Source organism: Myodes glareolus, chromosome 10 (assembly GCF_982192425.1).
Source record: "Myodes glareolus chromosome 10, mMyoGla1.1, whole genome shotgun sequence".
Lineage (NCBI taxonomy): Eukaryota > Metazoa > Chordata > Mammalia > Rodentia > Cricetidae > Myodes > Myodes glareolus.
Genome location: NC_142035.1, coordinates 42,248,989 through 42,271,551, shown reverse-complemented (window position 1 = coordinate 42,271,551; position 22,563 = coordinate 42,248,989). Strand labels below are relative to the sequence as shown.

Here is a 22,563-nt window from a genome sequence, read left to right as displayed (position 1 = left end):
ATTCTTCTGGAAATAAACGTTCATCCTCTCTGGATTCTTTTACGTGCTTATAAATAGCAGTTATATAATGATGTGAATGTTGTTCTATTTTACTTAAATAACACTTAAAAATCTGTGAACCCAGTAGCAAAATAGGAAATGTTAATTCTTCTGAAATGCTGAGAAGTTAAAGTACAGAACTCAGATTCTGCAATGATGAAAAGCTCAGCCGAGATCACAGCCCAGTGGCCCCTGGATGCATGCACAGGAATCCCCGTGCTGTCCAGTGGCGATGCTGTCTAGGAGTTCTTTGTGGTGACTTGAGTAGTCGCATACTTTAATTTTGATCATGGAAAGCAAGGCAGGATAATGGACTTTCAACAGTTGTGCATTAGAAACAACTCCCCAATCTGTACACTCCATTTCTGTGCCTGTGTGACAGATGTGTCCTTGCCAGAGTGCCCATACACCACCAAAAGCCTATCTACCCTAAGTATTCGGTGCAGGGGTCTTGTTCAGCATGCATTCTATAAGGAAAAGAGACAAACATTTAGCCAAATGGAAAAAGACTCAGGAGCCAACCAAACCTTTGGTCAAAGGAGACAGCTCTGACAGTACACTCTCTTTCTGTTGTTCAAGCAAAGAAGCAGTCTTCTTGTCTTTGACACAGCACATGTGGCCTGTGTTGGCTGCCTAGTGTTTGTTCTTCAAGGGTCTCCAAAGGTCACGGTCATTGTCTTTAATCCTTAGAATCTGCCTGAAAGCCTAGCTCCTGAGTTATGGAAGAGAGAAAGGAAGTGTCTGGTATTTAAGCCTTTGCACAAGCCACCAGTAGAATAAACGTGCCTCTGTCCTGCCAGGTACCTTCTCAAGCCAGATTTCATGAGGCGGCCTGACCGGACGTTTGATCCCTTCTCTGAAACCCCTGTGGATGGGGTTATTGCAGCCACATGCTCAGTACAGGTATGTCCCTGCTCACCACAGACTCTGTAAACACACATCCGTGTACAAACGTATCCAGAAGAAAATGACAGTCAAGATGTTTAGCATCACGTTGTAAGAATTGTACGTAGTTCTCAATGTGGACTTAATTTCTGCTGTATTCTGAGTTTTCACTACTAAATTTATGAGCAACTTTAAGTGAAATCCACCATCCAGAAAGAATCTCTCACCTGATTGCATTCATATAGAATTCTTTTCTTTTTTTAAAGTAGGCTATTATGACAGGAAGCAAATCAATACTTGTTTCTGAACACAGCATAGGGCACAAAAAGCTGTGAATGGAGGTGCTTTACATGCTTGCTTCCCTCAACTGTGGTTTTAAAGACGTGTCCATATCTGAAAAATTGATCTTACTGTATAATTAAATACATATAGTTTAGTGTATGTGATTATACTTCAAAAAAAGCTGTTTCAAAATTAGATGAAATGATAAATAAATGAAGGACATACTTGTTTGGAAAGTAAATGTAAATGAAGTTACTCCCAGCTTTAAGGTAGATAAAATTCAATACTGATCTCTACAATTGAACAACTCTAGCCAGCAGTGATGCCTTTAAAGACTAGCAGGCCGAGTCTAACACTGATTTTCTTCTGCTGTATTTCTTTTCAAGACTTCTAGAAGAGTTCAGGAGTTAGTTTATAGCCTTATAGGAGCCCAGAACCAGGAGGGATCTTAGGGCATATCCACAGCCTTTGCTTCTTTGCACAGATCTGGAGACTTGGGCAGTAAAACCATGCTGAGGGTGTGACCTCGTCATAGGATACTGTACATGTTCATTTCCTGCTCTTTTTCAGGACATATTTGGAGGGTATTACCTAAGAACTTTTACTTTCAAAGAATAATTTCTCCAAAATGCTTTATTTTAATACAGAAAATTCCAGAGAATATTTGAATATGATCAAATATTCATATTAATTGACATTCCCCAAATAAAAATTTTCATTACTTCCTTACAGTATGCCACCAGTGCTCACAGAGGCCACTGTTCACCCACCCTGTGTCTGTGTTACTGCAGGTTATATCAGGGCAGTTCCTATCCGATAAGAAGATCGGCACATATGTAGAAGTGGACATGTATGGATTGCCTACCGACACCATACGGAAGGAGTTCCGGACTCGCATGGTTATGAACAATGGACTCAACCCAGTTTACAATGAAGAATCATTCGTGTTTCGGAAGGTAAGGCTTTAGCTGTGTGTCACTGTTCCTCAGAAACCAGAGGGGCTGATTTTCCGCATGGAACCCACAAGATAGAGGAATGCCGTTCGCCACACCATCTTTACTTCCTTCAGTCATCCAATAGGAAACTTCTGTCCCTGTCTTATGGTTGTGCTTAACAAATTGGCTCTTGTAGCTCTGCCCCCTTATGGCCACCTTCAGTCAGGTAGAATATACCTCAAGGTCATGGTGGCTACCATCACACACGGAAGGGATGGTAGTGCAAAGCGGAAAGCTACAGCAAAACTAAAGTCAGTTTTGTGATGCAGTGGGTGCTGTGTTCAGTAATGAAGCACCATTGCTCAGTTTTGGTTTTGTTTCCTGCACATAGTTTTCAGGGCCTCAGTGTCTTTCCCCAGTTCTGCCTGTCAGGTCCTGAGAGCGAGCAGCCATCCTCTCTTGTGGACATTCTTTTCATCTCTGCAGTTGAGGATGCTTTGAAAAACCTGCACACAGGCAGATGTCTCTCCAACATGCCTGAATTTCCCTTGACTGGTTTGATGTCAAGAAAAAGTATTTTCTTGCTTTTTTGGACACAGATTTTCCAGGTGTTTCTGCTTCATCCAATTGTCATGAAAGAAACAGAATCAGTTTTCGGTCCTTCCTGACAAGATAGGTACTGTTTATTTTAGAATAGAATGCCTGGCTGAGAGAAACCAGAGTAGGGCTGATACAACAGGTCGATTTGAACTGTGGTTCCCCTGTGATGGGAATGCCATGGTTAGTCCCACCCCCACTGTCCTTTCTCTCCTGTCACAGTGCAGCATATTACGTTGTGTTGTGCCTTTTCCCTCCCTTACATTTTTCAACTGCTGCCGTGAAGAAATACTTTCTTGTAATGAATAATCCCCACACATTTGTAGAAAGTCAGAAACTTTTCCCAGACAATATCTTTTTTGATAAACAAATATCCAGCTTGTTTTCTTTTTAATTTTTATAATTGTCGCTGTGCACTGTTGCTTCAGGACATTGCCATTCGCACATATAATTTGTGCTGACCACGTGCACTATACAGCATGTTCCTTTGTTCTCTCTTCCCCTTTCCCTCTCCCCATGGTTCTCTTTGTTTCCCAGGATAGTTTCTTCTTCGCTCTCTGGTGTCTTAGATGCTTCTATATGAATGCTAAGATTTCTGTTACATTTATTTTAAAGAGCTTTGTTTTGCTTTTGAAGCAGTTGTGAATGTGATTCTTTCATTCATTTCTTCCTGAGCATGTTTACCATGGTATGGGCCAGTAGTTCTCACCCTTCCTAATGCTGTGACCAACCCTTTCTCATGTTGTGGTGACATACATAAATTATTTCATTACTACTTCACAGCTCTAATTTTGCTAACATTCTGAATCATAATGTAACTATCTGTGTTTTCTCATGGTCTCAGGCAACGACTGTGAAAGGATCATTTGACAACCCCCCCCCAGGGGATTACAACTCAAAGGTTGAGAACCGTTGCTATAGACAAAGGCTACTGATTTTTCCTTTGTGTGTGTTTATTTTACACCCTTCCATTTTGCTAAAACTGTTCATCAGATCTACCTTATTTTTAAGGTATAGTTGTTAGGGTCTCTCATACATAGAACCATTTCATACAGTGGCGCTACAGAAAGGACACTTGGACTTCTTCCTTCCCGCTATCCAACATCCCAACATGTGTCAATAGAGCGCAAGAAACATGGAGAATGAAAATTAGCACGTAAATTTTGTTTTATACATGAAGTGGTCCCTCAAAAACACTTTTCATGTTCTTAAAACCAAGAAAAACTAAATGCTCTAAGTAGCCCAAGTGGCCCACAAATGCAGGACTAGAAGTCAAGAGTCTCAATCCCAGGCTCCACTGATGAACTCTAACATAAGAAAAGCCATTCAGTTGTTCAGGGTCTCTGTTTTTGTGTTGGGTGTAGATGGGGGGAAATGACAAGAATTGGAGTTGCAGTCTTTGATATTAATCCATTTAATATATTTAAGGAGGTGTCTTCCAAAATACCTGCACCTGTTGCCTTATTATTAGTATCTTGGGCACCAATCTTATGCTGAATATTTAGGAATGCTAGTGGTTTGTTTCATCATGAAGGGGCATTTAAGGAGCAGCATTGGTTTGGTCCCAAATCCTGGAGTCATAGTTCTGGGGAGCCTTATTACAGCAAACAATGAAATGCCCCAACTTTTCCCTGCAGGTGATCCTGCCTGACCTGGCCGTCCTGAGAATCGCCGTGTATGATGACAACAACAAGCTGATTGGCCAGAGAATCCTTCCTTTGGATGGCCTCCAAGCAGGCTACCGACACATCTCCCTAAGAAATGAGGGGAACAAACCATTATCACTGCCAACAATTTTCTGCAATATTGTTCTTAAAACATATGTGCCTGATGGGTTTGGAGGTAAGACAAATGTCTGACACAGACCACAGTACAGACGAGGTCCTATGGCACAAGACTGTGAATCATTTTGCCCATGCCTGAAAACAACAAAAATGACCAACTGTTTTCCTCTCTGTGCTGAGAATACTGGTGGCTTTGAGGAAAGCAAGTGACATTTCCTTAGGTATTATTTCAAAATATCATAATTATATATTACTTAACATCTCACAAATGCTTTATGAATATAATATTTATGATACTGTCAATCAAAGTGAGCAAAGCAACTTAAGAAACTGTATCTTACCAGTTACTATCATTGAAAGATTTGTTGAACTCAGTTACTAATGTGCTTGAATTTTCTTGCAAACCTGTAAGAGAGTTTATTTTCATAAAAAGATCTGTGTCTCCTTTACTAAGAAGATCAGTGGTAGGAACCCACACTCGGACATACCCAGGAGTTTGGTTAAAACTAAATAGGTAGACTCTGCATGGCCTCCAGTAAGCTGGTATAACATTATAAGGAAGGGAAAGACTTCTCAGCCTCGATATCTTTGGACTGCAGGAAACAGGCAGCATATGACTGTATCATGTTAGCAAGGGGTTCAAGTCCCAGTTCCGCACGGTTGGCTGGTGGCCTTGCAATCTTAGTAGAATCATTCCAACTTTTCCTTGCAGGTAAAATAAAGGTAGTATGACTTTCTCCCTCCCTCTAAGCATTCTAGGAAAGCTCTCATCCTAATAATACACAAAATAACTTAGCAAGGCTCAAAATGTGGGTGTTTGTGATGCTAGATCATCATGGCAGTCCTCCTGTGCTCTAAAGGTAAAACTGGGGACTCCCCCCCCCAAAGCATGATGCTTAGCTGAGCTAGCCTGATTGGCAAGCTCTCAGTTCAAAGCAAAGACCCTGGTCTCAATAAATAAGGTCAAGAGTTATTGAAAAAAATACCCCATATCAACCTCTGGCCTCTTTAAGTATGTTTACGTATATGCTTAAACACATAGAAAAATCAACCCCCTCACATACACAGAATGTATGTGAATATGGTTGTATGCCCACTGACAGAATGAAATTCCCTTACTATGCCAGAATACATTATTTTATTGAGGGAATAAGGTTGGGTGGTTTATTGTTCTTAGGAATTCATGCTTCTCTGGTGGGCAGCTTTTGTGTAACTAACCTTCAGTTTTAATAACATGATGGATTAGAGCTTCAAAGAGCAAACTATGCCAAGAGAGTTTCACTCAGAATAGGTAGGAATTATTTCTTTATTTGTACCCTTCGCTTGTCTTGAAAAAGGCAGCAATTGGAGGCAGCAGCATACAGTAACAGACTAGGAATCCATCAAAGCAGCTAGAGCAGGGCCATGGGTCAGGGGTCAGCAAGTGGGTCAGGGAGTGAGACAGGAGTCTGTCAGATGTGTTCTGAGGCTGCAGTCCAGGCCATACCACTCTCCAGAGCTACCAGCAGCACAGGCACAGCCCTGGACTGGGGGCCAGAAAGAATCCTGTTCCATGTTTGAGATAGAAAACAGGGAATATACGGTCTGTGAAGACAGTGGGTCGAAGTGCTTGCTGCACACATACTAGGACCTGAGTTCAGATCCCTGCATCCATATAATAGCTGGCCATAGCCCCAGGTGCTCTGTAACTCTCTGTGGAGGAAGGAAACAAGACAACCACTAGGACCTGCTGGTCACCATCCTACTTGTAGACTCAATGAGAGAACTTGCCCCAAAGCTGGAAGGGAAAGCGTGAAGGAGTAGTACTCTGTCCTTCCTGTGGCCCCAGGACAAATACAGACATGCCCACACACATGAGCAAACACCACACAAGCATGCAGCACACTTGTATACACACACACACACACACACAGAGACAGAGACAGAGACAGAGAGACAGAGAGAGAGACACACACACACACACACACACACAGAGAGAGAGAGAGAGAGAGAGAACTCAAAGGGCAATCAATACTTATTACATTGTGGAAAATGTTACACAAATCCATTTGATAAAAACATATTTTTAAGGCTTTTTCTTTGCAATGGGCCACATTTCAAATGAAACTCTAATTTCTTCCTGGGAAATGAGCCGTTTGATTAGAAAAGGGAAAAGAAATCATGTGCTGAGCTCCTAGTTTGTGCCAAGCACTTACATAAAGAGAGCCTCAAAATGTGGACTCGATCTATAAGGATGTAGGTGTGCACAGGTCTGTGCTGAGAAATGTCTGCATTTGTAATGTGGCATCTGCCATGCCAGCATTTAAGATCGTGCAAACTGTCTCTGATGACAGTCTTGCATGCAGTCTCCCCTGTGACGCTGCCCGCCGCCTTTCTACCAGTTTGCTGGGAATCTCAGGACTGAGGTTCTGCAGTCAGCGTCTTAATCTCAGATTTGATATTCAACAGTGGCATACTTAGCCCTCTGGTTGTCTCAGAGACGTGGAGATACCAAGGGAAGACACTGGAGATTTAGTGGTTTTCGCAAAGGAGAACACAGGGTGAATGTGGGGATTGCCATTTTTTTTTCTTCTGAATTTCCGATCCTGACTTCACAGTGTTCTTGTCTGGTGTCTAGTTAACCTCCCACATTTACATCTAAGAGCGTACCTGTGCAGTCAGGCGTGTCCCCTGGTATGTTGATGTTCTCCTTGATTCCATCAAAACAAGTCCATCAAGTTTCCATCACGGAAATGAAAAAAAGCTGCTATATACATCATTGGAAGTTTATTTGGCCTCATAAAAAATTAAAAAGAAACAAGCAACTTTAGGGTTGGAGAGATGGCTCAGTGGTTAAGAGCACTAACTACTCTTCCAGAGGACCTGGATTCAATTCCCAGCACCCACATGGCAGTTTACAGCTGTCTGTAACTCCAGTTCCAGGGGACCCGACATCCTCACACAGGCAAAATACTAATGCTTCTAAAATTTTTAATAAAAAGTTTATTTGACTACAGAAAGTTCATGTGAATTTAGTGGTTCATTCTGTAAGTGCATATGATAAGGTTATTCCATAATAGATAAGATGCCAGAGTGGACATCAGAGAGAGAGAGGCCTACATGCAGTAAGGGTCACTCATCAGTCTGAGTGAACTGCTCTAGTCTTTCCCTGTCCTCGCTGCCTCCCTCCCTTCATCCCTCCCTCCTTTCCTTTCTCCCTTCTGCTCATTCTCCTTCTTCTTCTCCCTCACCCTCTCTTTCTTTCCCCCATCTTTTTTCAGTACCCATACATGCTAGACAAGCATTGCACCATGGAGATTTTTCCAGGCAGGGTCTTTCTAAGTTGCTTCAACTGGTCTCAAACATGCTCTCTCCTTCCTCAGTATCCCAAGTAGCTCAGAGTGCAGGTGTGTGCCACCACGCCCTGCTTGTAGACATTTTATTTATTTTTAACACCCTAAAGAAAAATCTGCTGGATGTAAATCATCGCCCCAACTTACCCTGTATTTTACATAAAACAGCATAGGAAATAATTATATCATAAGCAGTTCGGCATCCTGAGGCAGAAACAAAAATCTTTTTAATTCCTACCCACTGCGAAGTTTCTGAACTCGGCGTGTTGGCGGCGTCACAGCGCTATGTTCCGCATGACTTTTAAATGTATTTTCATTTGCAGTCCTAGCATGTGGGCGGAATATTTTTTTTATGAAAATATGGAAAATGTTCTTGAGTCTTTTCCAAGCTTGAGCCCTTCCTAAGGCTTAGACTCAGGCAGGCTCCTACAGGTCAGCTATCTGTGGTGGTGAATTCCCACAGATGACAAACTTTGCTATGCGCAATTGTTCGTGATTAGCCCCGCCCCTCCCCCACCCGCCCTTAGACACCATGGACTCTGGCTGACCCAGCTTCTTTCCTGCACCAGATAGGTCCACAGATCAGTTTTTAACCCTGACCCTCTCCCATTCACATGAATCCCTGTTTCTCTACTCACCTTCCTGCCACTCCAAGCCTTAGGAAATAAAAGTAGAGATTTTGTTGAAATTGTTTCTCTTGCTACTAAAATGAAATCACTCAACTGCACAGAGAAATAACACTAACGGTGGTTTCTTGCTTTATTTCCTTTTATTGTAACTAAACACCCGACATTGGCTAGCTTATGAATAAGAAAAGGTGTATTTTTTAAGTTTATTTTATTTTATATGTACGAGTAGTTTGTCTGTTTGTATGTATGTGTCTAACATGTACACATGGTCAGAAGAAGGCATCAGAGCCCCTGGAACTGAAGTTACAATCAGATGGTTGTGATCCACTATTTGGGTACTGGAAACTGAACCTGGATCCTCTGCAAGAGCAACAAGTGCTCTTAACTGCTGAACCCAAGAAGAGATGTTTTGGGTTTTGTTCTTGATGCACAGCCAGAATGGCTCCTTCTACTCAGCTCCTGCTCAGGTCTGTGTGCTGCTTTGCACATGGGTGTAGTGGAGAATATGTATATTAGTGGGCATGACCTGGTTTCTGTTTTGTTTATCACTGTCATACAGTGTGCTTTGATCATTTTCACCCACCTTACCCCAACTCTTCCAAGACCCACCCCCTTCCCTACTCATCCAACTTTGAATCCTCCTTTTATTAAACCCCTTCAAACACAGCTTGTACTGTCCAGTTAGCCTTGGATGTGCGAGCTTCCTATGGACTTTGTTGACTTATCAAAAGCTACTCTAAAAAACAAACAAACAAACAAAAAAACTCCTGCCCTCCCTCAGTAGCAAACACCTGGGTTTTGTTCCGTAGCAAGGGGTGGGATTGTGTGCCCAGCTATCCTCTCCATTCTGGGATCCAGTCTGGCATGAGCTTGCACAGGTTATATGTGCAGCTGCCCAGCTGTGTCCAGCGTAGCTAGACACATGCATACAGCACATACTTCCAGAGGGGGGATGTCAGCAATTAAGGTGCCATTTCCGATGTGTCATCTCAGGATTCCTCGTGCAGCTTTAGCTGTCCCATCTCTCCTCTCCTTATAGATGCTAAGATGCACCAAACCCAGAAATAGATAGTAGCATTTTTATTTGTTTGTTTTGCTTTGTTTTGAATACAGCTTAGTACAGCATTGACTAAATCTAGAAGAATAAAAAAACCAAACAGATTGATTTTTTTTTTAAAAGGAAGGTTATAGAACCCCATTGTGTCTTTTGGTATCTGGAGATTTTAGCCCACTGTACGGGTTCTGCATGGTCAAGAGTTTGTGTGTGTGCTCGGTATCCTGCTAGCTGCTCGGTGTGGCTGGGCCAGGCAACAGTCACACCTGCCTGTGAATGCTGACCAGAAGGTAGCTAGGTCTCCCCACCAGTGCTTGTTTAGAGCACGCCAAATGCAATGCATATCCCCAGCCGTGTCCCTAACAAAAGGAACAAGACTCAGAAAAACAAATGACCCATTTGAAAAATGGACCTGCAACCTGAAAAGAGAGTTCTCAGAAGTAAACAAACAACTGGCTGTGCAAATCAAAGCAACTTTAAGAGTTCATTTTACCCCAGTCAGAATGGCAAAGATCAATCAAACAACTCATGGTTTTCACTTTATCTTTGGATTTTCCTCTTTATAGGAGGACATTCATCACTGACGCTGAGTTTAGGATACCCCTCTGCTAATCCAGAATGATTCCATTTTTATCCTTAACTGAAATTTATACAGTAGCCTACTTATAAGTGAGATCACATTCTAAAATTTGTGTAGACAGGGAGTTGGGGACAGGGGTCAGTTTTTATGCGAGGTGATACTGTGGGTCTAAGCTTATTCTCCTTGTGGACATCCAGTCTCCCCAGCACCACTTGTCGAGGATGCTTTCTTTTTCCCACTTAAGTCTCTGATACCTTTATCAACAATCACAGGGCTGAAACTATGTGTGCTCATGTTCTGATCTTTTGTTGGCAGTGGTTTCAGTCTTTACGCTTTTACTCTTTTGGGGGCCTGCCACCCAACTTCCAAATAAATCACACACACACAGAGGCCTATTCTTAATTATACATACCTGACCTTAGCTTGGCTTGTTTATAGCAGCTTTTCTTGACTTATCCCATCTAACTTTGCTCTCCGGGCTGCTACCCTTTCTTACTTCCGTATATCTTACTTCCCTTCTTCTCACTGTCTGACTGTGTAGCTGGGTGGCTGGCCCCTGACATCCTCCTTTCTTTGTTCTCTCGTTTCTCATCCCTCTTCCATATTACTCCTTCTATTTATACTCTCTACCTGCCAGCCTCCCTATCCTTGCTCCTGCCTCACTATTGGCCATTTATCTCCTCATTAGGACCATCAGGTGTTTTAGACAGGCAACAAATCACAGCTTCACAGAGTTAAACAAATGCAGCATAAACAAAAGTCACACACCTTCAAATAATACTCCCCAACAGTCTTTGGCTTTGCTCCATTGGTCTATGTGTCTCCTTTTGTCCTAGAACCTTATTATTATTGCCACTGTGGCTGTGTAATATATCTTAAGGTCTAGAATGGAAGTCCTTCCAGCATCGTTCTTTCTGCTCAGGGTTGCTTTTGCTACCTAGAGTCACTGATGGTTCCATATGAGTTCTAACATAGTTTTTATACTTTTGTAAGACTAAGATGGGGATTTTTATTGGGATTGCATTGAGTCTGAAAATAGATTTTGATAAAATGGTTGGGTTTTCACTTAATTCTACCAATCCATGATGACAGGAAGTTTTTCTTTTCTTTTGTCTTTCTCATCTCTTTGTAAAGATGTTTAAAGGTTTGTTCGTGGAGGTCCTTCACTTCCTTGGTTAGGCTGATTTCTGTATGTTATTTTTTCTTGAGATTATTGTGGTTGGGTGAGTGATTGCCTCCTCTGTGCATTTGTTATTGGTATTATCTGTGCAAGTTGATTTAGTATTCTGCCACATTGCTGAATTTGTTTTATCATTTTTAGAAGCTTTCTGGTAGAGTTTTTGGTATCTTTAATTTATTATATCATATCACCGGCAAATGGGGATAGTTAGACTTCTTTCCCTATTTGCATCCTTTTAATTTCCTTCTCTTTTCTTATTGCTTCAGCTAGTACTTCAAACTTAGTATTGAAAAAGGAGAGGGGATGGGTGCAGCCTGTCTTTCTGGACCTCAGTGGAATTACTTCAAGCTTTTCTCCATTTAGGATGCTGTTGGCTATGGGTTTCTCATATATGGTTTTATTATATTGAGGGCTGTTCCCTGTAGGCTGACATTCTCTCTCTAGGACTTTTATCATGAAGACATGTTAGGTTTTTTTCAAAGGCTTTTTTTTTTTGCATCTATTGAGATTATCCTGTGATTTTTGGCTTTAGGCCCATTTATGTGGTTTATTACATGTATTGACTTGCATAGGTTTACCATCCCTGCATTTTAAGATGAAGCCAACGTGATCGTGGTGATTATCTTTTTGATGCATGTCTGTATTCTGTTTGCTAATGTTTACTGGAGCATTTTTGAAACTATGTTCATCAGATATTGGCCTGTTGTTTTTCTTTTTCGTTGTGTCTTTATGTGGTTTTGATATTAGAATGGTACTGGCCCAGGTTGTAATTCAGTGCCTAGGCTGTACATCTTGTGCCCTTGTGTTCACCATTACTTCGAGTTCACCAGTAGCTGTTCAGGGAAGGCCATAGCAGCTCTAACCTACAGAAGGAGAAACTTAGGCTCATCTCATTAATCATCTTGCTAAATTTATACAAATAAATGAGTCAGCATCCCCTGGCAGCTAGCCACGGGGACTCATGTCTATGATTCCAACCGTTAGAAGGTGAGTTAGGAGGATCAATACAGCTTGAGACTCTACTTCAAAAAACTAAACCAAAAATGAGATCCCTACCACTTCACAGCCGCATCTTGAGAATTTAGCTGCATTTTCTTGGTGTGTTCATTTCAACAGAACATTTATAGTTCACTGATTGTTTTTCAGACATTGTGGATGCTCTATCTGACCCAAAGAAGTTTCTTTCAATCACGGAAAAAAGAGCCGACCAAATGAGAGCTATGGGCATTGAAACTGTAAGTGGAAACTGTGGGCTAAAAACGGTTTGGGGGCTCGGTTTCCGAACTGTAGGTGCAAAACAAGAGAAAGGTGATCGAAGAAGTTTACAAAGGTTTTCAAAACCAAGCTTATCAATCTAAGAGTAGTTTGAAGGGTCTACAAAAATGCAGCAAATTTTATAAAACATGGCCACCATCACAAAGAGCCTTTTAGTCACATCTGGGGATGTGAGACATCTGGGGATACTTGTTACATTATAAATGAAATAGGGACTTTCCATTAGAAATTATAATCAAGGATAAAATGCCCAATAACTGAGTTCAGTGAGTTAAAGAAAGTGGCATTTATTACTAGATACTCATTTCTTTGACTTTGTATTCAGCGTTCCCTGGGTCTGTTTCTCTGTTTAAGTCAGTGTTCCTTTGCTAGACTGCTCAGGTTGGAGCACATTCAGCCAGTTTCCAGTGGCAAGAAAAAGTCCTGCTTGAAAAGGAGTTGGATTGTTTGTCCTTGCCTGGATCCTTTTGTTCATTACTCCCCTTAGTCAAAGAGCTTCTCTTGTTTTGTTTGAGACAAGGTCACATGATTTCACCTCAGCTGGAATTCCCTCAGTAACTAGACCAGGCTGGCCTTGAACTCATAAAGATCTCCCTGCCTTGACTCCTTAGTGCTGGGATTAAAGCTGAGCATCACCCAACCCAGCTTCAGATAAAAATCTTTAAAGATAGTAGAAGTCTGAGAAGCTGAAGGGTCTCTCATTCAAGTAAAGATGCTTCTAGAGGCATGCATTCCAGTCACCGGAGATGTTTCTGTTGCAGAGTGACATAGCAGATGTGCCCAGTGACACTTCCAAAAATGACAAGAAAGGCAAAGCCAACCCAGCCAAAGCAAACGTGACCCCTCAGAGCAGCTCTGAGCTCAGACCGACCACCACGGCCGCCCTGGGCTCTGGCCGGGAAGCCAAGAAAGGTGAGGTGTGCTGCTGGACTCCTTGTCAGTTTTACAGTGTTAGCCTCATTATAGACAGTCTGCATGGAGGCATTTGGAACTGTCACTTTCATTTAACATGAGACTTAAAGACAGACTTACTGGTAAATTAATGCCCGTGGTATAAGGAACTTAAGATGTCCATACAAATACGTACATACAGTGCTAATAATTTAAGGTAAGATGAGACAGTCTTTCCCAACTGAAACAGCCTGGTTATTTAGGAGGAAACTAAGTGTGCCCCAAGCTTTGTGAAACAAATTAGAAAATCAACCTGCATAAAAGTAGCCCAGTTTGTACTGACCCCTGCAGCCGTTTGTCTGTTCGTCTCGGGAAAGATCACGGACGGAGGTAATGGCCCAAGCTAAGGCATTTCCTCCCCAATCCTGGTTACTATTAGCACTGACACTCCTACAGAGAGAGGCAGTGGAAAATACAAGTGGTCAAGTTTTTCTCTCATTCACCAGTCCATAGGGACTGTAGTAATTACAGTGTAAAGTAGCCCTGAAAACAGCACAGCATATTCAGCTTCCGGAGGCTCAAAGTATCCATAGCTCTAAATGGGTCTGTGCTTGAGTTTATAGCTGCCTTATCTTTGTTCCTCAACAAGGTTACATTTGAAGGAACCAAGTAGCTGTCAATTTAAGTCTAATGGCTTTTCCCCAATTTACTCAAAAGGAAGAATTTACAGGCGGTTTCATTTTTGCACATTATTCAGGAGACTTGGGAGCCTACAAGAAGCCACCACCATACTAGGTTCTACCACTATTATAATAATAAAGATAATAATAATAAATGATAAAGGCCTGTATACCTTTGGGGATACACATGAGCAGGGGAGAGTAAGGAGAGTCTCCATTACAATGACCAGCCTAGACGAGTGCAGTGAGGACTAACTAGTTAGAACAGAAGAGGAAAGAGGACTCAGAGATAAGATCCTCACTGAGTTGGACCTTGAAACATAGATCTGGCTCAAGTCAAAGGAAGTAGGTAGAGAAACCAAGGGAAAGCCGCTACCTGAAGGGAAAGTGGAAGCCATTCACTTGCCCTGGTCTGAAAATAACCCTGGGATCACTCTAAGAAGGTAGTGGAGGTCAACATCAACAGCGTTGGCATCAGGATTCATTACCAGGAAAGATGCTACCAGTCATCAAGACCCCTGATACGTGGGACTGTCGTAGAGCACTTAGCACATTAGGATTGGAGGGTTAGCCAGAGAAAAGGTTAATACAGACAGACACACCCTGCACCATTACGATGTCCCTGGAGCCATGCTGGGAAAGATCTGCAGTGTCCTTTCTTAGGAAGCACATGACTCGTGAATGGCTGACCAGAGAGGGCATGATGAAACTGGAGGTACTCATGAGAAAAGAAGCAGGGAGAAAGGATGTAGTAGTTTGGATGTGGCGCTTCAAGAAAAAAAAAAAAAACTCAGATGTGTTTTAAGAGACTTCAGGGTGACACTCTGCAAGTGGATGGCAAGAGCAATAGAGGAGTTGAGGGAAGACCGACCTTGGTAAGAAGTGACTCTGGCTCCCGAGTTTAAGCTGATGCTGAGGGGCTGGAGAGAGGGCTCAGCTATTAATAGCACTAGCTGTTCTTCCAGAGGATCCAGGTTCAATTCCCAGCACCCACGTGGCAGCTCACAACTGTCTGTAACTCCAATTTCAGGACTTCTGGTACCCTCAAGGAGATATACATGTAGGCAAATGCTAATGATCATAAAATAAAAAAAAAGATTCTAACTCAGAAACAAGATATGAAAAAATAGAATGGTAATAATAGATAATTTATTTAAAAAAATAAAGTGATGCTAATGTGGACACATGAGCAGCGTATCTGTGTTAGGCATGGAGTGGGAGGGGCAGGGGGTAGGGGGATAAGAACCCTCAGGCAGAATGAATGTCAGAAATGAATGAAACATAAGACTAGAGGTCTTAAAAGTATATGAGCATTCATTTAGAGGAAGAATTTTCGATTTAGAGAAATAATGATAATATTTCTGTACAATCATGGGTACCTAGTTGCTGAGGCCAGAGGCCTGGCTATCAAAATTGATGACTTGAGGCATAAAACACACGTTCTGATAGTTCTGATGTCAGCAGCAAGCAGTGAAGAGAAACAGAAGGAAAACGTAAGAGGGTGCGGAGTGTTGTGGCCCCCTGGAAGAACAGATGTAGAGATGGAGGAAGTGAAGATTTCAAACTGTAATTCCTAGCTGTGCAGCCGAAAGCCAGCGATGACCACACCCACGCTGCATTATTTTCTGTGATGTTTAACAGCAAGGGGTCAAGCAACTGGGGTCCTAGCTAGTTTCTAGGTTAGGGTTTGAGAAAGCAAGTTGTTTTCTGGAGCCAAATTGATAATACCAAAAGCTTTAAGTAGTAAAACTACAACAAGCCGGAACATTTGGAACTTAAGATATGGTATGTGACCTACTTTCCTGCCTGGCCAGCCAGCAGACATGCACTGTCCGGCATGGTAGCCTGTGGCCACATGGAGCAATGCAAGGGAGCTGAGAGTAAGTTTGAACATTCAGCTCCTTGCATGCCCACATTTCCAGCCCTCAGGAGCTATGTATCTCTGGAGAGCTCACACATAAGCTCACTCTATTACTGTCAGATGTCCTATTGACCACACGACTCTAAGCATGTGTAACTAGAGTAATTTCTGTCCTATAAAATATGAGAGTTTCCTAACTACTTAGGAAATTAAAAATTTTATACACCATTTGTGTATTTCTCCAACAGTGAAAATGGTGACTGAGGAAGGTATGTGGTTTTCAGGCTCTGATGTATCAAGATTTGGTTAAGACCAAGACAAGGGAAGAAAGTCTTGCTGGTGTGGCCTAAGTCCTTAGGGCTTGCTAGGTACCTGAGGCCCTTGCAGACCCCTTTACCCTGTGTTCTTTATGTAGCCAAGACTAGAAAGCCCTTGGCCTTGCAACATTCACGTGTTGTTTATACTGCTTCTCTCTTGCACTCTGCACTGTGAGGCCTGGGGGAGGTTGGGGATCTTGTGACACCAGACACGAGATACCAGAAAATGGCTCTGTATACCCTTTATATCCTACCACAAAATATCATGGATCCCAGCACCGATTCTCCCAGCTGACTTGGCTTCGACATTCACTGGACTGTGTAAATCTTAAAATGAGTAAAACCTAAAGGCAAGAGCGTGGGACACCATACCTACCTTTCTTACATACACCATCCCCGCCTTTGGGATTCCAATAGAAATAAATTATCCTTGAGTACACATTCATCTTATTTACCTACGATGAAAATCTACAGCCAAACAACCCATTAGGGATTCTTCTGCAGTAGTATTTGCCCTGACTACTCTGAGTCCAGGCAGGCAGGCTTTGCTCAGCTAGCAAGCAGGCTAAGTGTGTTACTCTAGGATCTCAAGACAGAATCCTTTAGACAGGGAGTCAGATTTCATTACTTCCCTTGTGTTTAAAACATTACCATACTCAATAGCATATTGCTTAAATATTGAGGTTAAATTTGTCAAAAAGAAGCTCACAAAGCCTTGCTTTTTGGTGATGGATGATTAAGTTAGGAACAGAGTTGAAACTTAGTTGACTGATACTGTGTACTTTGAATACAGAGATAAAAATAGCTGCAACAGATACTATTGTTCCCGACTTCTTTATGGGGTGCTAAGAAGTCTGGCTGATTGGGAACTATAGATACTTCTCCACAATTGCACAATCCCACAGTCCTGAGACTGTAGGGAATTCCCCACTGAAATGCCTGGAAGGTTTCAGGAAATCTCCAACACTCTCAGCTGACACATGTGAATCCACAAAGCCCCCTCCGTTCAGATAGAGTGACCCTCAAGCCATTACACGTGGGAGCTCCAGAAGACCTGCCCGCCTGGGACTGCCTGAGCCTGGGGTACACCTACCTGCTTTCTTCCCATGTCCTGTCCAAGGGCTGTCTTAGAGCTTTCTCTTGCGATCTGCCCTCTCTGACATCTGTGGGCCTGAATCAGAGGCTGCTGGAGAAACAGGGACACAGATCATGGCAATGGCTCAGTTCAGTGCGTATCTAAGAATGTAGGATGTTTCTGTCTGTAGTATGTAAGCTGCTTTAGACGCTTTAGGTATGGCTTGAGAATGGAAGTTCGTATTGTCTGTTATTCAGTCTAATTTTTAATATACATGTTGATATTGTTGTGACTTTTCTTTTAAAGGTATTGAACTTATCCCTCAAGTGAGGATAGAAGATTTAAAGCAAATGAAGGTAAAATGTTTTGACCACTTTCAAATATTCTTCTACCATGCACACTGACAAAACAAGTGTTTTTTTTTTAACTCACAGGGTATAATTATTATGAGTACCTCTGTTGGAAGGATAGAAGGGAAGAAAGAATAGAAGGGAGGGAGGGAAGGAAGAAAAAAAGAAAGAAAGATCTTATTTTGAATCCTCTTTTTCTCTCCTGCAGGCTTACTTAAAGCATTTAAAGAAACAACAGAAAGAGTTAAACTCATTGAAGAAGAAACACGCGAAGGTACTGTGGTTTTTGCATGCATAGGAGTGCATTTTGTTGGCTCTTTTTTATTTTACTTTTAGCTCCCCGATGAAGTCCTACCACTTCTATTTTCTGTTGTGTACATTCATTGCCCAGAAAACAAGTGAGAAACTAATTCTAGTCAGCTAGACACAAGCATGACCCTCATCTTACCTCTCTCCTAACTGCCTATACCTTTGTTCCCAGGTCAGTTTATAAACCAGTGTATGTAGGGAGAGCGTAGCAGGGAGCGCCTTTCACTTTTCCTCTCGGAGTTGTGTAAGCCCTAGCCAATAACCTACTTCTGAAGTCTCTGTATGTTTACTTTTCATTCCTGTCAGGCAGGGATCAGAAGAAATCTTAAGAAGTCATTCCAAATTTAAGACAATATCAAGAAGTGGCCCCAAGAATTCCCCAATGAGCTGAAAAGTTTTTCAACTCTCAGGCACCCATAGCACAATTAATAAAAACCCAGGGACAGAAATTGGGATTCAACCTGAAGGTCAGAAAAGTAAAATAGCCAGCCCCTGGCTCTTACCTATACCTCGGTCCAAAATGGCGATCCTGCCTCCAGGAATCCTCAGAATGAGGCTGAGCTGACAGCTGTCTCCTCCCATTTTATAATCCTGTCTAGGACTGGGATTAAAGGTAGGCCACTGGCACATAGGGGTGAAGGCTGTCGGTAGGAACAATGGAATGTTTCTCAGCAGTTAAAAACCAAACTAAACAAAGAAAATCATGACATTCACAGGTAAATAGATGGAGTTAGAAAAAAATCATCCTGAGTGAATTGACTGAGACCAAAAAATGTATTTATTTACTTATATGTGCATGTTATCTGTAAAGTCCTCAATAAGCAGGCTATAATATGCAGCCATGAAGGTTAGGTATAGAGTAAGGGACTAGGGGGAGGGGCAGATAGATCTCCCTAGGAAAGGGAAATAGAATAGGTAGCTGTGGATGGTGGGAGGCTCAAGTAGGAAAGGAAAGGGGAAAGGGGATAAGGGAGGGAATATGAGTAAAGACATCTAAAATTAAAGGCCATTTGAGGGGTAGTATAGGACCCTATTACAGAAGAAGCTTTTTAAAATATATACATACATGAAGGGAATCTAAAGGAAATCGCCAAATAATGGGGGAGATAGAGCCCCAACTGGGCATCTGTTGTCACCAAACGAAGCTTCCAATACCAGGAATGGGTGACATCTAATTGAGTCATTGTCCAAAGGAGACCCATGGGGAGCCCAAACAACTGAGGCTGTTTTCAAAGCTCTACGTTACTCTCCACAAACTGACAGCAAAGCCATTTTTCTGAGAACAACATGTACAAAACTCGTTGATTATGGAAATGCCTTTTAAACAGGCATGTCTCCTGTGTACATTTCCAAGCATGAAGGTTAGCTACAAGATGAAACCATGAATCACAGCATGAACAGGAGACTGCCGTTTGTAAAAGAAAGCTCTGGAAATAGGCCTGTGGAACAGTGGTTGGGCACTAAGACAAAAAGACAGGGAAGACGGGGTAATGACCATTGGAGCAGCCCTTGTGTCTTCATGGTCAATTGCTTTTGACTCTCAGCATGCAGCTGGTTGTTAGGTTTCTAACTGTCTCCGGACTTCTAGAACCAGTTTTTCAATTTGAAGTGGAAAGTAGCCTCATGGTTCTTAAGAGCCCATCAGACTAGACACAGAAAAAGTGAAGAAGACTGCAATCCCACCTAGCACATAAGTCTCAAGGACAAAAATCCAGGGTCACTTTCATTAACAGTCAAGAATGCTTTTCAGTTGTCCATGTTGGTCACATCCTTAAAAGACAGTGTCTTAAACTACAAGTCAGAGAAATATTACTAGTGACATGATAGAAAAGTAGACCTCAGATGCCCTCAGCCGCTAAGAAGGAAGTAACAAAGTGGGGTTGGTCCTATTTAGGCTTGACTCTGGTCAGAAAAGTGGGAGTACTTTTATTCCTGGCCCAGGCCAAGAGAGACTCAGTATCCACACCTCCTTATCCAGAGTGTGAAGCCCTGTGTTCTCCAGAGGAAAACCATAAGACCTTAACCTTGTCTGAATTTTTTTTCTTTTTTCCAGTTCAATCCTTTCTTAGAACACCTTGTGGGGGCTGGAGTGGCATCTACAGATCTTAGACTATGTGTCAAGCATCAAACAAGTCAAATAAAGTACCTCAGAAACCTGCAAACATCGAGCACTTTAGTAAAACTACAAAGTGAAAACTTTGCTCTTTGCTCTGCAAGCAGTGTAATTGATAGTAATTAATACTGTAAAGGCTGCTTCTGAACTCAGCAGCTGAAATTCATGATGAGTCCTCATGTTCAAAACTTTACCTCTGTTAGGAGACTGGAGGGATGATGTCACAGTAGGCACCATATTTCACTTTCCCACACTGTCCCATTTCAGGGAAGAGCCCAAATGACTACCCAGATTTTCAGCACTGTATACAAGGTGCCACTTGTGATCAGGGCTCCCTTTTGAAGTGGTGTGTTCATTAGGGTGAGGCTAGGGACTCCCCTTTTAGGGATACTCTTCATTAGAAAACAGATGTTGGATAGGGGACCAGAAGTCTGCCTGGCTCTCAGACTGCATTATTACTCACCGGCTTTCCAAACACTCGGGGGAAGCTGGTGAAAGGAAGGCCAGACTGGCAGGACAAACCTTTCCAGCTCCCATTGAACGCCAGCTCATAACTGCACGTTCTTCCCGCTCAGGAGCACAGCACCATGCAGAAGTTACACTGCACACAAGTTGACAAAATCGTGGCCCAGTACGACAAAGAGAAGTCGACTCATGAAAAAATCCTGGAGAAGGCGATGAAGAAGAAGGGGTAAGAGTGCTGGTTAACGTCTGACACCTCCTCCCTCTAGCAGTGTGACTTTTTGCAGCTCAGCTCCCTTAGGCCATGGAAGAACTTAGTGTTAGTGTGGTTTCATCATGAAGAATTACTGCTAGAAGATAAGAGGTCCGGTTATTTCCAACTCCGTGTCATCACAGTGGGCTGTGGCATCGGTCACCTTAGTCGTGGTGTAAGGATGATCTCAGCTGAGTTCCCCAAACCTATAGTTCATGATAACTAAACTAATTTAAATCCAGCACTCAGGAGGCAGAGGCAGGTGGATCTCTGTGAGTTCAAGGCCAGCCTGGTCTACAAGAGCTAGTTCCAGGACAGGCACCAAAACTATAGAGAAACCCTGTCTCCAAAAAAAGGAAAAAGTCAACAAAATTTGGCTGAAAATAATTTTGAAATTAACTCTTCTACTCTGAGAAGAGTTATAACTTTGGTTTTATAAGTAATTTAAAGGGTACAAAAATATAGTTAACTGCATGTCATCACAGTTCAAAAATTGTTTCTTTTACAGCATATTATTTGTTAATTGTTCTGTGCTATTATTACCTAGCATTACTACCATTTCACTGTGTCTAATGTACACAGTAAACACTGGCATAGGTCTGTTCATAGGGAAAATATGCTACAGTCCTGTATATCTGTGGTTTTAGGTCACTGGCGATCTTGAAACATGTGCTTGTAGGACATGTAGCTTCGTTTTTTGATAATATTAAAAATCCCTTCTTATTGCATTATAATAATCAGACAAAAAGTTGACATTGGTGCAGTTTCATTGATTAAATAGCAACACTTTGACCAGTTTCCCAACTTTCTTTCTGGCATGCTCTCTGGAACTGCACACTGCGCTTACTTTTTGCTCTGTCTTCTTATTCTCCGATAGATCCAGCCTCTCTCCGTCTTTCATGGGATTTTCATTTTGCAACATTACTGCTCAGTTGTTTTATAGAACACCGCTCTCTCTGGCTTCAGAGCTTCCTCATAGGTAGAGGAAGAAGAGGGAGATTGTGTGTCTTGGAGAAACACACCCCACAGTGTAGCTTTTCTCAGGGTACAGGACACCAGTGTAGGTGATGACGGGTCACACATGGCATGGCACTGCCGACTTGGTTCACTTGGTGAAGGATGGTCCTCGCTGATGTCCTCTTCAATGCTTTACCTCTTTTTAGTAAAAAACTTGGGGGTGATACTGTCAAGACTACACACCGTGTGTGTGTGTATGTGTGTACATGTGTCTATATACATTTTGTATATGTTCTATTTCAGACATCATATTGGGCACAGTTTTGTTATCCTTCAGTGGATTTTATGATTTTTTTTAATGTTTTAAATCTCTGCTGAGGTTTTCTAACCTTCCACGTGTGAAAGAAAAAGAGAAAATAAATGCAAATGTCTTTCTAGTTTTCTCCCTTATTTTTTCTCTTTAACATTCAGTCAGGATATACTTAGAAAACTAAGATTTTGAACTCAGGATGGACTGTGTTTGCCAGAATTCTAATTTCAAGACTTGGAGCCAGTGTCCTTTGCTTGGGACACCTGTGGCAAATAATTATGTGCCCCTCTCACCTTGGAGCTCACGTTTGGATTCGCCTTCATTTTTATTACAGTTATATTTTCCAGAAAAACACATACCAGGCAGTTTGTGTGGACACAGTGGTTATACAATCCTCCTTTGTTTTCCCCGTT

At 42.1% G+C, this 22,563-nt stretch overlaps 1 protein-coding gene across 9 annotated transcripts in view; it reads left to right on the top strand.

Moving 5' to 3' along the window:
* Plcb4 (phospholipase C beta 4) overlaps window positions 1–22,563 on the top strand; it is a 360,990-nt gene that overhangs the window by 319,876 nt on the left and 18,551 nt on the right. For all 9 annotated transcript variants that reach the window (XM_085696768.2, XM_085696772.2, XM_085696774.2 and 6 more), the window contains 8 exons: window positions 840–942; window positions 1,998–2,162; window positions 4,376–4,580; window positions 12,444–12,532; window positions 13,334–13,484; window positions 17,703–17,752; window positions 17,955–18,020; window positions 20,744–20,859. In XM_085696768.2, the coding sequence (XP_085552894.2) occupies window positions 840–942; window positions 1,998–2,162; window positions 4,376–4,580; window positions 12,444–12,532; window positions 13,334–13,484; window positions 17,703–17,752; window positions 17,955–18,020; window positions 20,744–20,859 (945 nt within the window). The remainder of the gene's footprint in view (window positions 1–839; window positions 943–1,997; window positions 2,163–4,375; window positions 4,581–12,443; window positions 12,533–13,333; window positions 13,485–17,702; window positions 17,753–17,954; window positions 18,021–20,743; window positions 20,860–22,563) is intronic.